Here is a 14,500-nt window from a genome sequence, read left to right as displayed (position 1 = left end):
TTCCCAGTAGTGGCATCTTTAGAGTTAAATCTAATGCACCCCACCAATATTTAATTTTTAGTTCTTGGCTTATGTTTATTGCTGTTTAGCTAGATAAAAAATAAAAAGGCTAGCTAGATTGGGTGAATTGTAGTTATTTAATTGGAAATGGTGTATTCTGGGAGTAGAAATGTGTAGTTGTGGATAGAAATTTTGGGATCGATTTTGAGAGAAATGGATTTGATACGTAGGCTTGGAGAATTACTTACAGGTGTTTGTTTAAACTGAGTGAAGTCTCTTTTCAAAATTAAACGATAACCTATGGGCTTCAGGATTATGTGCCAGCACGTAGAGGTAAGGTTTGGAGATACCAGTTTGAATAAAACTAGATCCTTGACTTAAAGTCTTTTGTGACCCACTAGCAGTTTTAACCTGAGCCTGCTGCTGTCAGCATTGTGTTTCCACCCAGCAGCGCCAAGGAGACAGAGGGAGAGGAACCAACTAGACCAAGGATGGTTTAGCAACAAGCAATTACACAAGAACAAAATATCTTTAAAGTGAAATGGAGCCCTATCTCACCAAATTAGTTAATGCAAAAAGCACCAGTTGAAAATCATGGCCAACTTCAGACAACACTGATGGTAATTAACTTGTCCTTCCCCCTGAATTGCTAGAATTTCTGTGATCTGCCTGTGCACACATGTGATGGGTGCTTTCAATGTTGCTGGGCTTCTCTAGGATCAGTAATGTCCTAATGTTATCAGTCTTTAATAGTTCTTACTTCTTGGTTGTAATCAAAATAAAAGTCTCTGTGAATGGGTATCATTCATCCAGTAGAACCAAAGAAAAGTTTTATTTTTTAAAAAAATTAGATCCTGGGTTAACAAAAGTTCTTGAAGAAGCTTGGATTTTGTTATAGGTGTGGTGGGCAGCTGTTGGGGAGTCTTGAGCAGTCTGGATGCAGTGTTTATAACAGACTAGGGAGGGAGCAGGGGAAGGTGGACTAATCAGGATGCTATTACATCAGTCCAGGCCCAGACCCGCTCCCAGTGGGAATTACTCAATCCAGTGTATATTTGTAGATAGATTTGGATATAGATATGAGTCATAATGATATGCGATATGAAGATGGATTGGAGATCTGGGATATGGGGATGGGAATCACAAAGATACATCAAAAATGACTTTAGGTTTTTTTGGGCAAAGCAACTGCATGAGAGATGGTGCTGTTTACCAGGATGGAGAAAACTAGGGAAAAGGTGGTTTTGGTGGGATCAGGATTTCTACTTGGAACATGTTAAGTTCCAAAGACTGACTTACTAGGCAACACCTAGTGATGTTAAGTAGCTTGTTGGTTGTTTGAGTTTGGAGATTAGGAGGCGTATCTAGGCTGGAGCTTGAGAATCTGGGAGCTATCAGTATACAGAAGGTTATGTGAAATCATGGGGCGGGGTGACATCCTCTTGGAAATCAGTGTCCCTGGAAAAGAACAGCAAACCCTGGGGCCCCAGGATGAGGAGGAGTACACAAAGGAGATTGTATACAATGTGTTTGTTTCCAAAATAAGTTCTAATCAACTTTAGGTATAATTTACGTAAAACAATAAAACCACCAGTTCAGTTCAATTCCAGCATAGTTAACATTGGACAAATGCATAAACTGTAACCACCACGCAAATCAAAGTAGAGAACATTTTTACTCATCTCCCAAACTTTCTTCCTTTCCCTGTGTAATCAGTCCTGTTCCGTCTCAGCAACCAGTGATCTGCTTTCTGTCACTAGAGATTAGTTTTGCCTGTTTTAGAATTTTGTATAAATGGAACTCTATAGTATATGAAAACAGACAAAGGGTAATCTTTTGTGTCTGCCCCCCATTTTTTTTTTTTAACTCAGCTTAATGTTTTAAAATTCGTCCATGTCGTTGTGTTTATCAACAGATTGTTCCTTTTGTTGCTGAGTGACTTTCCATTGTACGGAATGTATGTACCATAATTTATGTTTCCTTTCACTTGTTTATTAATGGACATTTGGGTTGTTACAGAATCGGGGCTATTACGAATAAAACTTCTAAAACATTTTTGTACAAGTCTTCGATGGATATATGTTTTAATTTCTCTTGCATGTGTGCAGCAGGAGAAGAATTTTTGGGACATAGGGTGAAAGTATATTTAATTATATAAGAAACTGCCAAACTTTTCCGGAGTGGTTCCATGAATTTTCATTCCCACGGGTGAAGTGTGAGGGTATCTGCTGCTGTATGGTCTCAACCACACTTGGTTTTATCGTACTTTTCAACGGTCATTCTAATGGGTGTTTAGCGGTACCTCACTATGATTTTAATTCAGATTTCTCATGATTAATGATGTCAAGCGTTTTGTCTTGGGCTAATTGACAAATTGGACACCTTCTTTTGGTACATGTCTGTTCAAATCTTCTAACTCGAAATTTATTATTATTTTACAATTCGTTCTTTTTATATTTGGCTATGTCTTTTGTCAGTTTTATGAATTAGGAGTATTTTCTCCTCATCTGTGACTTGCCTTTTCATTTTCTTGGTGGTGATTTTTTAAATTAGGTTTTTAATTTTCATTCCAGTATAGTTAACATGCAGTGTGATATGAGTTTGAGGTGGACAATTTAGTGATTGAACACTTCCATACATTACTCCAGGCTCCTCATCATGATAAGTGTTATCTTAGTGGTGATTTTTGAGGAACAGAACTTGGAAATTTTGAAGTCACCTTATCAGTTTTTTATTTTATAGTTTAGAGCTTTTTGTGTCTTTTCTAAGAAATCTTCATCTACCCTAAGATTATGAACATTTTCTTTTGGAAGTTTTATTGTTTAGGCTTAGATCACTGATCCATGCTGAGCTAATTTTTGTATATGTTATGAGTTACAGATTGAAATTAACTTTTTTTCTGTTCATATATCCATTTGTCCCAGCATTGTTAATTGCAAATACCGTCTTTTCTGTATTAGATTGCAACTCATCTATATGTGTGGCTTTATTTCTGGATTCGACTCTGCTTATTGATCCACGTGACTAACTTTGCACAAGATTTACATATAAGAATACTGACTTGACTTTCTCCTTATTTTGCCTTCCCCCCTGTGTATTCTTTCCAAGACCCTGTTTGCTTATATGCTTTTTGTTTTATAGTGTTCATGTGTTTTTAGAGCTGTTTCAAATATTATATAGAAATGCAAAAACTACAGGTTAGCCAACAGTGTGTTTGAAAGAGAAGAGCAAAGTTTCAGGGTTTCACAACTAACTGTAAGTACCTAATTTCAAGACCAAAGTATAAGCAAACAGAGTCTGGGAAAATACAGACAGAGGGAAAAGCAAAATAAGGAGAAGACAGTGAGTTAGAATACAGATGTGCAAGGCTTTTCTGAAGCTGAGCGAAAACCAACGTCATCTGAACTCATGCATCTTGGAAAAGCGAACAATTTAATTTGATTTCAGCACGTTAAAACAATTACTCATTTGTTCGATTTTGTCTTTGCTCTCATTAGGATTTTGAACCTTTTGGTGATGTTACCTGTTTTCCTCATTTGGGAAGAATTCTTTTTCATTTCCCCTCAGCATTTCTGGTCATTAATCCCATAGTTCCTGAGCTCTCTCTCTTTTTTTTTTCCTGAACAGTCTCCACTCTGTAGCTGATATCTAAATGAATAAATATTTTAGATGTGATTTCTCTTTTTGAAATGAGGCAGTAATTCAACTTTCAACAAATAAGAAAATGTTCTGTTCTAGAGTTCTTCAAATGCTGTTGCTTTAATTTTGTTATGAGTAATAATTATATCAGGATGCTGTGGGCTGCAAACAGCAGAAATCCCAACTCATGGTGGTAGAGTGGTGTGAGCAGTATAGAAAGCTTTACCTCTCAAAGCAAGAAGCCATGAGGCAAGGCAGCTCATTTTGGCAAATTCAGCCACCCAGGCTAACCAGGGCATCAAAAAGCTCTACTGTTTGCTCTACTTAACTTTCCTCTTTTGCCATCCTAATGTATTGACTGTCCATAGGCTGGCTCCTTTTACAAGCTAAAGGTGACGCTGCACTTAGAGACATGACGATAGCAAGAGTTACACTTCAGGAAGGAGCAAAGACTTTCCAGACGCTCTGGGTCAAGTGTCACTGACCAGACCTAAGTTTTATGCCTACCCATAAATCAGGCAGTTACAAGAAGGACAAGATCACAGTTGATCGAGCTAGGGTCGTCAGGATCCCTGTGTGTCTGCCTTTTGAAAGTAACTCTTATACTGTCACAGGTAGGCATAATAAAGAGTGATGGGGCCATTATTTACATCGAGGTCCGTTCTGTCTGGAGTGTATTTGCATGTATATTTTTCTGTTGGAAGGCACTCAGTGGAACTCACGCCTTGAGCATGGCCCTTACGATAATACCAGGCACATACGTACTGGCTCATATGCCGCTTTCTTCTGCTGATCTGTGAGTGTGAAAAGTCACGGGCTTGCCCCGTCACCTCGCCCTGCAGTCTAACTCAGAAGAAAACAACAGAAGTTAAATGTGCTCTGCCATCAGCTTGAAATGCATTTCAGTGGCAGATAATAGGGGACAGAAATCACCACCTGGGATTCTTGCTGGATTAGGTTGTTCAGAGCCAATGCAGCAGCTCATTGTGTCATTAAAGAAGCAGGACTCTTCTCTTGCTCTTTTGTGCTATCTGAGCCTGTTTGCCACCTCACGGGGGCAAGGTGGTTGCTACAACAACCATTAGATCTGTTTTCTGGGCAGAAAGAATTCAAAAGTGTGAAAAGCCACACAAGCTGTCTCTCCCCTTTTTTGTTTTCAGGAAAATTATCTAGCACCATACATTAGAAATACATTGTGAGCCACAGATGTAATTCTCCATTTTCCAACACTCAACAGTTTAAAAAGGAAAAAAGAATATATTTTATTTTACCCAATATATCCAAAACATTGTCATTACAAAATATAGTCATATAAAAAATATTAATGAGAGATCTTAAATTCTTGGTGAAGGCTTCAAAAAGCAGAGTGTATTTTACAGCTATAACACATCTCAATTTCGACTAGCCACATTTCAAGTGCTCCGTAACCACATGTGGCTAGTCAGTGATATGCTGGGAATGTTAGCAAGTAACGGGCTTTCTGGGGAAACAAGATGCATAAATACACATATGCAAATTTATTATAAATTTTACTGATGCAATGGAAAGATAGTACATAATTTACAAATAATAATGAAATATACAGTACTCTTCATTGTAAATTGTAAAAAGAGCCAGTCGATTCTTACAGAATGCTTTCATTAATTTTTGCCAAACTCTTACAAGGCTCACCTGTGGTTGCACTTCATCCATGATTTGACAAAATCAGACTACAAATAAATGGTTACCATCCAGTTCAGTAAAGAAGTTGCTTATATCGTGGACAAATGAAGGCAGTTCTAATTTGAATGTTGGTTGATATTTCTGTTTATATTAATGAGTAAGATGAAATCAGACAAGGAAGATGTATGTTGGAACTTCACTCATCTGTCCATGTGTGAGCAACTTCTTTGCTGCCTCAGTAATAGGTTTTGCATAATGGGAGACTATTTCCTCTTCCTTTCTTGTTCAATACAATGGCTGTAGTCATGACACCCTTTTAAAAGTTTAATGTTCATTACTAGCATTTTCTTCATCATTTTCCCCCTGTCTTTTTGTTCAACATTTTAATTCTACTTCAGGTCAGTAAACTTTCCCTAAATATTTTAGGCCTTGAGGCTCATTACAGTTGCTGTTGCAGCCGTTCAGCCATGCTGTTGGAAGGCAGAGGAAGCCACAGATACGTGTACCCAAACGGGCATGGGTGTGGCCAAGTAAGACGTTACTTACAAAACCAGGCAGTAAGCAGAGTTTGGTCTACAGCCTTTAGTTTGTTGATCCTTGGTTTAAATGATCAAGAAAGTTTATAGTGTTTGCCAGTTTTTATAGTGTAAATGCTTCTATCCTGGTAGCCTTGAAGTGACTAACTTGAAGTCCCTGAATGGGTTTGGGAAGAAATGCTTGGTAGCTCACCATTCTAGAGCATTCCATCAGGCAGATGCCTGTGAATAGCCTCCAGAGCACAGAAGACAGCAGATGATAAGAAGGAATTGAAGTGATGAGTTTTGAATATTTAATGCCTTTGTAATACTATTTATTTTGTTTTATGTTCACATTTAATTTTTAATAATGGCTGTGTTTAACCACCAGTTTACAAAAATTCTTAAACTAACAGCTTTCATGAGCTGGTATGAACTAGATCTGGAACACTCTTGCCAGTGGAGACCATAGCGGACAGCACAGATCTCAGTCTTTTCCAGGAACCTCAGCAGACTTCTGCATACGCGTCACAGGCAGGATCTGTGCATCATGCCACCTCTAGCTGCAAGAGGCTGGGCGTTAAATATTTAGCTCTTTGACCTCTATAGTAGAGGAAAGCAGGGGACAATGGAGACAGAAGTGCACACGGAGTGAGTCAACCTAGAGTGTCTGCTACAGTTGTGTTCTAGAACTTTTTCCATGACATATCAGTATATGTTTATATACACACAAATGTGTGTATAATATGTGGTTACATCTGTGTATCTTTAGGTTTTTGGTACCTAAAATGGGATTATTCTTTAGTTTACTTTTTCTGCTTAACTGACCTTCGTTGTGTGTGCATATAGATGTCCCTTACTCACTATTACTGAATTCCATAGTGGGGCTTTCTATTTATTATTTCCACTTGTTTTAACTAATATCGTATTGGAGATACTGTTCACCATTAAATACAGTGCTTTAGTGAGTATCTATGTGTAGATCTTTGTAAATATATGTAAGTATTTTTGTTTTTTAGGATAGACTCCAGAAAGTGAAATTGGCCCCTCAAAGAGTATGTACAAATTCTGACGTATACTGCAAAATCACTCACCAAAAAAAGGGCTGTTTAAAATTTCATCGCCACCAACCACATTTGAGAATGCCTGTTTTCCCTACCCAAACTGGATATTGCCTATTTTTAAACTTTGCCAGTGATATTGGAGAAGTATTATCATTTTATTTATCTATCTATTTATTTATTTAGAGCACTTGACCAGGGCATGGGTGGGGAAGGGGCAAAGGGAGAGAGAGAGAATCCCAAGTGGACTCCATGCCCAGTGTGGAGCCCAACGCAGGGCTAGATCTCACAACCTGAGATCATGACCTGAGCTGAAACCAAGAGTCGACCCTTAACTGACTGAACCACCCAGGTACCCCTAATTCTAATATGCATTTCTGGATTATTATTATGATTTCCTGATCATTCCTTATCTTGAATCTCTTTTCTTTTCTTTTTTTAAGTTTATTTTTTCTAGTAATCTCTACACCCAACATGGGTCTCGAACCCATGACCCCGAGATCAAGAGTCATCCTTTCCTCCAGCTGAGCCAGCCAGGCACTCCTCATTTATTTTTCTAAATGGTCTGACTTTATAATTTTTTTTAACTCTATTATTTACTCATTCTCATTCTCATCCATTTTCACTTGATTTCTTAATCCTTTTCTTACTGATTTGTGGAATTTTCTTACTAAAGATATTAATCTACATGTAGTAAACAATTTCTGTTATTTAATTTTCTGTCATCTGTCCTATAGAAATTTCCAGTGTTTATATGGTAAATATTTGTCAGACTTTATCTTCATGGCATTTATAATTTTTGTCATGCTTATGAGGATTTTCCCATGCCAGGATTTTGAGGATATTCCTCTGTATTTTATTTTGGTACTTTTTATTGTCCTTTTTTTTTTACATTAACCTGGATTTTTGTATGTGTGTGTGTAGTGCGAACCAGGAAACTATTTTTATTTCTGAAAAGAGAGCTTTTAAACCTCATTTACGTCATCCATCCTTCTCCCACTAATTTCATATGCCAGCTTTTAATAAACAAAAACTTGCAGTTGGATGAGTCTTTTTTTGAATCTTCTTCTCTGTTTGGTTAATCTTTTGATCTGTTTATGAAACAATACTACATTATAAATCACTGTGACATGTTCTTTTATCTGCAGGGATTGGGCAAGTCCTCCTCATCATATGTTTGTTTAGTTTTCCAGGAGACCTTGAAAGTCAGTTGGTCAGGTTCCGCTGGAAGTATTGTTAGGATTTTGATTGGGATTATGATGTTATATTTAGAGATTAATTTGAGAAGAGTGGACTTTATGTTATTTGAATTTTCAGAGTAAGTCTAAGATTAAGTTCATCCAAACTAACACATATCCTACTTCTTTCCCACTTCAGAAACTTCCATATGCTTTTCCCCAGGATTTAGTAGTGTCTCAGGGCTGACAAAGTACCGAGTGTTCTGACAATTTTTTTTATATGTTAAGAACGCATCCTTCTCTCTTAGTTTGCTGAGAGTTCTAATTCTTACATGGAAACATTGTTAAATTTTATTAGATGGCGTTCTCTGTATTGACTATAACTGTTTTTCCCTTTGGTACATCACTATGATGATAGATAATCACTAGTCCTTTTATAGTGACTCATACCTGCATTTATCAAATAAGCCCTACCTGATCAAGATATTTTATTTTAAATTACCATTAGTTGTAGTACGCTAAACTTTTTACTAAGGAATTATTTTGGTTATCTTTTGCAGCATGACAAACCGCTCAAACTCGGTGGCTTCACGGCAGTTTATTATTGTTTTTCATGGTTCTGTGTGTTGGCTAGACTTGGCTGGACAATCTTTGCTCAAGGACTTATGCGGGTGCTATTGCATGTTGGCTGGGGCTGTGGTCATTTGAAAGCTTGACTGCTTGACATCCAAGATGGTTCCCTTCAGTCGAAGTTGACTGTTGGCTGGGAGATCAGCTGGGATTGTTGACTGGGACTGTTACCTCTCCGTGCGGGCTTGGTCTGCTCACGTGTGATGGCTGGGCTCAGAGTATGCTAAGGACAAGCATTTCAAGAATGAAATGGAGGAAGCTGCAAGACTTCTTACGACTGGGGCCTTGAAGTTTCAGGAAGTCATTTCCATTATATTCTGTCGGTAAACCAAGTTCTTAAGTCCAGCTCCTTCCAAGGGGAAGAGGATTGTATTCCATCTCTTGCTGTTTGGAGCTACATGTGCAGTAGGGTTTTTACTGGGGGCAGCAATTTGGAGACAGTCCTTTGGCCCCCACAATATACATACGTCCTGCATAAAAATATTCTCTCTTCCTCCCAAGACCCCCAGAGTGTCACCTCCTTATTGCATCCAGCTTGACACCTCCATCTGTTCATCTAAGTTGGGTCTACTGTGGATGAGGCTTCTTCAGTGTGGTTCCTCAAATTAAGCTTTTCTTCGTGTGAGGACCAATGGGGAAGTTTTTGTCTCCTTCCACCCAGTAGCCAATATACAACGGTGAACAGTGAGAGGGTAATTGTAGTAGATCTTTCTGTTAAGAGAGGAGAGGAATGTAAGTCTCTTAGCAATCTCTGGTCCATAGCAATTGTGAAGTCCAGATGGACACCTCTTACCCGTTCCTTGAGTAGTGCCCCACCTCATCCCTGTGAGTTGTTCTCTGTGGCTCTTTCTGTGCACCCTGAGCTATCCTTTTATACAAGAAATGGCCAGATTTTGTGGTTGAACAGCTTTCTTAGCCTGCTACCTACCAGTAGATAATTGGGGACAGAAAGATCTCTTCATTTTGAACTGCTTCTCCCTTTCCATCCAGTCTCATATAATTCTCTTAAAGACTCATGTGGGCTTCCTATGTCTCTGAATCTCCTGCATTAGACAGAAGCCACACCCACGGCCTCTTTTAGACCATCTTCTTTTACTGTGGTCTGAAAGTGCGGTGGGACAGCATCCTCCAGGTTCTTGAAAACGTTCTTGTCTAGCAGAGAGTCTAAGAGGCATAACCTTAAGATTCTTGGAAACTGTTGTTTTTTTTCTGAGAGGTCCTCTAAAGATGTGCCCTTACATCTTCTGAGGTATCATTAAAGAATACTCTTCACTTCATCTTTACTGTGAAATCTTTGAGAGTATTTTGGGACTGGAAAGATTATCCTGAGCTCTCTTTTTTTTCTAAATTCTGCTAAAAACCTGAATACTGCTCATTTTTAGTTCATCTCTTTATATCCATACCTTATTGTATGCATCTGGAAGGAACCAGTTGGCACTTTTAGTGGTATGTGTTCTGTTTTCCATGTTGGATTGAGCAGCAGTGTTAGCCAATTTCTGTAGCTTCCAGTGACAATTTCCTTACTGCCCTTCAGATCTTCACTAGCAATCTCCTTAAGGCCTTTACACTTCCCATCTGCACCCAGTCCTCAAGCCTGTGCTCTGTGTTCCAGATTTTTATTATGGTAGCACCCCATTTTCACTTACCAAATTCTGTTCTGATTCTACCACTCCACCAAACTGTGTTGGCCTAAAACAAATAGGTATATTATTTTCCTAATAATTTTGTGGGTCAGGAATTCAGAAAGGGCTCAACTGGATAGATCGTCTCTTTTTGATATGGCATCAACTTCTTCACTCACACGTCTTACGATTTGGTGTCTGTCTGTCTCACTCTCTTCTGCATGGTGTCTCATCCTCCAGAGCCTCTCCATGTGGTGGTCTCAGGATAGTCACACTTCTTTCATGACAATCAACTTCCAAAAGGCAAGAAGTAGAAAGTGCCAGGCTAATTATGGCTATGCCTGGAACTAGCAAAGTATTACTTCTGCCGTAACCTACTGGTCAGAGGAGCTGGAAGGCCAACCCAGATTCAAAGTGGATAGAGAAATAGACTCTTGTTCGTAATGAGGGGAGCAGAAGGTAGGGTTATAGAAGAGCATATGAAATGGGAGATATTGTTGTGGTCATCCTTGGGAAACACAGTCAGCCACATGATTTTTAGACATTATTTTAAGTTTGATTTGTCAGCACTCTGTGTGTGAGTATGCATGTGTGCTATTTTGTCAGATACAGTTATCAGGAGTATATTAGTTTTGTAAAACATTTGAATTAGGAAGCTATCCTCCTTCCACCCCCCTCCCCAGGAATAATTCAAGTAGATCAAAATTACCTATTTGTCTAAAGTTTAAAAGATTTCTTTTTTAAAAAAAATATTTATCTGAGAGAGAGAGTGTACACATGGCGAGTCAGGAGGGGCAGAGGAAAAGGGAAACAGAATCCTCTAGCAGAGTCCTCGCTGAGCACAGAGCCCAACGCGGGGCTCACACCCAGGACCTTGAGATCATGACCTGAGCTGAAATCAAGAGTCAGACGCTCAACTGACTGAGCCACCCAGGCGCCCCAAGTTTAAAAGATTTCTTTCATAAAACCACCTGAAATTGCCTATGCAGGAAACTTAAGATTTTAAAGTAACCAAATATATTGAGTTTTTCCTATTGATTTCTTCGATGTGATCAATGTTTAGAAAGTCCTTCCCCAATTTGAGAATGTCTGGATATTTATCCACATATCCTGTGTGTTCTGGTTTTTCTGCTGACAGTAGTTCTTTAGTCTATCTAGAATTATATTGTTAACTGTTTAGATGATAATCTCTCCCTGCTCATTTGCAATTCAACCTTCATCCTGTGCAGTGTTATGTGTTCTAGAATCTGTTTCTGTTCTTTTCATATTGATACGTAAATTCTTTTCCATACTATGTGTTTAATTATTGTAACTCTGTCCCAAGCACCTTGAGAATGTGAAAATCACTAAATGTTCACACCTATAAAATGTGAGCAAATGCCACCTGATCCACACTAAGGATGAATGATTTTATAATGTTGAGAACAAGTTTTTAAAATCCTATTAAGAATTTGTTTAATGTATAATTTATTTGGCCCAAATATTTTTGGGCCAAATTGTGTTTTCTAAAAAAAAAAAAAATAGAAATACCAGTACTCACAGTTTTATACTTGTGAATATGACTTTCATATATATAATTTGGTTCATGGAGGTCTTTCAGAAGGAAAAAATTAATAAAAGCAGTAATTAGATGCATCTACCATTGAAGATGGTACAAAATTTACAAAAGTAAAGTAGATACTAGTAAAGAGTTTTTACGGTTTATTGAAGAAAGCTATTTGTGGAATAGATCTGGAAATATTTAATTTTTGAACCATTTAAATTTTGAATCATGGTTAATAAATTACTTTAAAATGTATTTTTTAACAAAATGAATCTTTTATTTTCACTAATCTAGTTTATTTTTGTTTTCCAGATACTGTTTTGTGTTTGCTTTGGGATACCTCACAGTGTGCCAAATCACTAGAGTCTATATCTTTGATTATGGACAATACTCTGCTGATTTTTCAGGGTAAGAGTAACACTTTGACTCAGTAGCCTGTTTTATCTATTCTAACATGTTGATGAAAGGACAACATATGGTGCATTTAGTAGTTAAAATGAAAAGTGATCGACAGATGTTTTAGTTGAAAATTCTATGAATTTAGACATTTTCTTTTTTTTTAAAGATTATTTGAGAGAGTGCACGCAAGAAAGTGAGCACGAGTGGGGGGTGGGGCAGAGGGGGAGAGAGAGAGAGAGAGAATATCCAGCAGACTCCCCACTGGGTGAGGAGCCTGACTCGGGGCTTGATCTCACGACCCTGAGATCATAACCTGAGCTGAAATCAAGAGTCAGATGCTTAACCGATATAGCCAAGCAGGCGCCCCAAATTTAGATGTTTTCTTCTTGTAACGTGGTCTTTTATGGTGCTGTATAAGTCACAAAAATAACCTGTCCTTTTAAGTTGACTTATATACAATTTCTAAATATGTAGCAATTAAATTTGTTGTATGGCATTCTGATAATGGAAGCATTCTCTAATTTCATGGAAATTTCTGTCATCAGTTGTAACTATTGAAAACCAGCCCCTTGGAGTCTGTCCTTGACTCTCTGTTTCTTTCTTTGTTCTCCTGAGCCTCTTTTGTATAGTCATTCACCAGCTTCTGTATAAGCTCTGGTCACTTCTTCTTGCTTCTTAATACCCCGAGATTTTTTTTTTGGACCAGAGGTCCTTGGCCTCACCTTGTCTTCTGAATTTCCTAGAGAAGACACTTGAGTATGTATTTTACTTGTATGCATTTCACTTTTATGGAATGTTCTATATTCTTATGTCTAGTATTCAACTAAGTTGTGGAAATAACTTTTGCCTTTTTGTTCCTTCAAAAGGGAGGTAGTTCCTCTGTGGTACTCTTTGTCCTGTAACAAAACTGATTAAATGTCTGCTCCAAGATAAATGTAGTCCAAGTCCCTAAGGACCAACGTGCTCACCATCTTTCTAAAGGGACCTCTGCTAAGGATAAGCAAAGTGGAAAAAATAAAGTATATCATGGCATCTATGAAAAACAGTTAATTCAACATTAAAAATGGACCAAAGTTGTATGAGCTTAAAGAAGAATTACTGCTATGAAACAAGAGAATTTTAGAAGATGAAATTTTTTTCTCCTTAATGGGATTCAAGTAGATTTTATTTTTTTAAAACTGACTTAAAAACGGATTTGGATGAAAGGAGGTTGCATACAAAAGAACAAACAAAACCAAGCCAAAACGAACTGATAAAATATACTAAAAAAACTAGTTAAATTAGCGATATGTTGAGTAGAATAGAGAAATATATCTGGAATTCAGAAAAGGAGAATAGATGCTGGTGATCTAGCTTATAAATAATAGATATTCTTGCAGGAAAAGAGCTAATAGGCAGGATCACTAAATATGTTGGGCTACTGAAAATCTTCAGAACTTGAAGACGTCAGCCAGGTCGCATGTTGTCGTTAGGGTATAATGAAAGTAGGAACTAGTTGTGAATGCTTACAAGAGTCAAGATCACTTAGTTTAAGCTTCCTGGGAGCAGTTGCCCTACTGGTCTTGTTCATCGGGGTATCCTTCGTGCTTAGCACATAGTGGCATTAAATAAACACTTACTGAATCAATAATAATAATACCTTAGTAAAGAAGAAAGACAATACAGTGAGAAGAATGGGGGAGGAGAATAACAAACAATGCAGAACAACCTGAGCAATGTGGGCGAAGCTGTGCAATCTAAGAGATGACATCATAGCTTTAGTGTTTGCGTTATAATGAATTTAGAAATGAATTAAGCATTTGGTATGAAATAGAAACAAAAAGAATACTCTTGACAAATTCAGTTTATGCATGTTGATAACAGAAATGTTAACATGAGCATCTGGAAGTTAATACTGTAAAGTCATGAATTTTCAAATTGCCTTCTTGAGTGCTCGGATACTGTAGCCACGTACCAGGGGCGCTAAGCAGGCAAGGCTCTGCCCTCCAGTCTTACTTCAGCCACAACTGCTCTGTGTCTCTAGCTTATATTTGGGATTCCACATACTACTTCATTTAAAAAATATCGTGCTGCTTATATTTTTAAACTGCCAGATTTAAAAAGTAATCCAATGTCGCTAAATTGAAGTCACGGGTGCGGTCGGCGTGAGTACGGATTTGCGTGACGCACTGTTTGCTGGGCCCTCACCACCCCGCCTTTGGTTTGATCTCAGTTGTTACCTTTCTTATTTCTCTTACCTGACATTCTAAAC

General features: G+C 37.9%; 1 protein-coding gene across 1 annotated transcript in view; it reads left to right on the top strand.

Annotated features, from left to right (window-relative positions):
* Positions 1 to 14,500, top strand: part of MBOAT2 (membrane bound O-acyltransferase domain containing 2) — a 116,116-nt gene that overhangs the window by 71,351 nt on the left and 30,265 nt on the right. The window contains exon 4 of the mRNA XM_021697429.2: positions 12,163 to 12,258. Coding sequence (XP_021553104.1) covers positions 12,163 to 12,258 — 96 coding nt within the window. The remainder of the gene's footprint in view (positions 1 to 12,162; positions 12,259 to 14,500) is intronic.

This window comes from Neomonachus schauinslandi, chromosome 10 (assembly GCF_002201575.2).
Source record: "Neomonachus schauinslandi chromosome 10, ASM220157v2, whole genome shotgun sequence".
Taxonomy (NCBI): Eukaryota; Metazoa; Chordata; class Mammalia; order Carnivora; family Phocidae; genus Neomonachus; species Neomonachus schauinslandi.
This window is presented reverse-complemented; position numbering and strand designations above follow the sequence as displayed.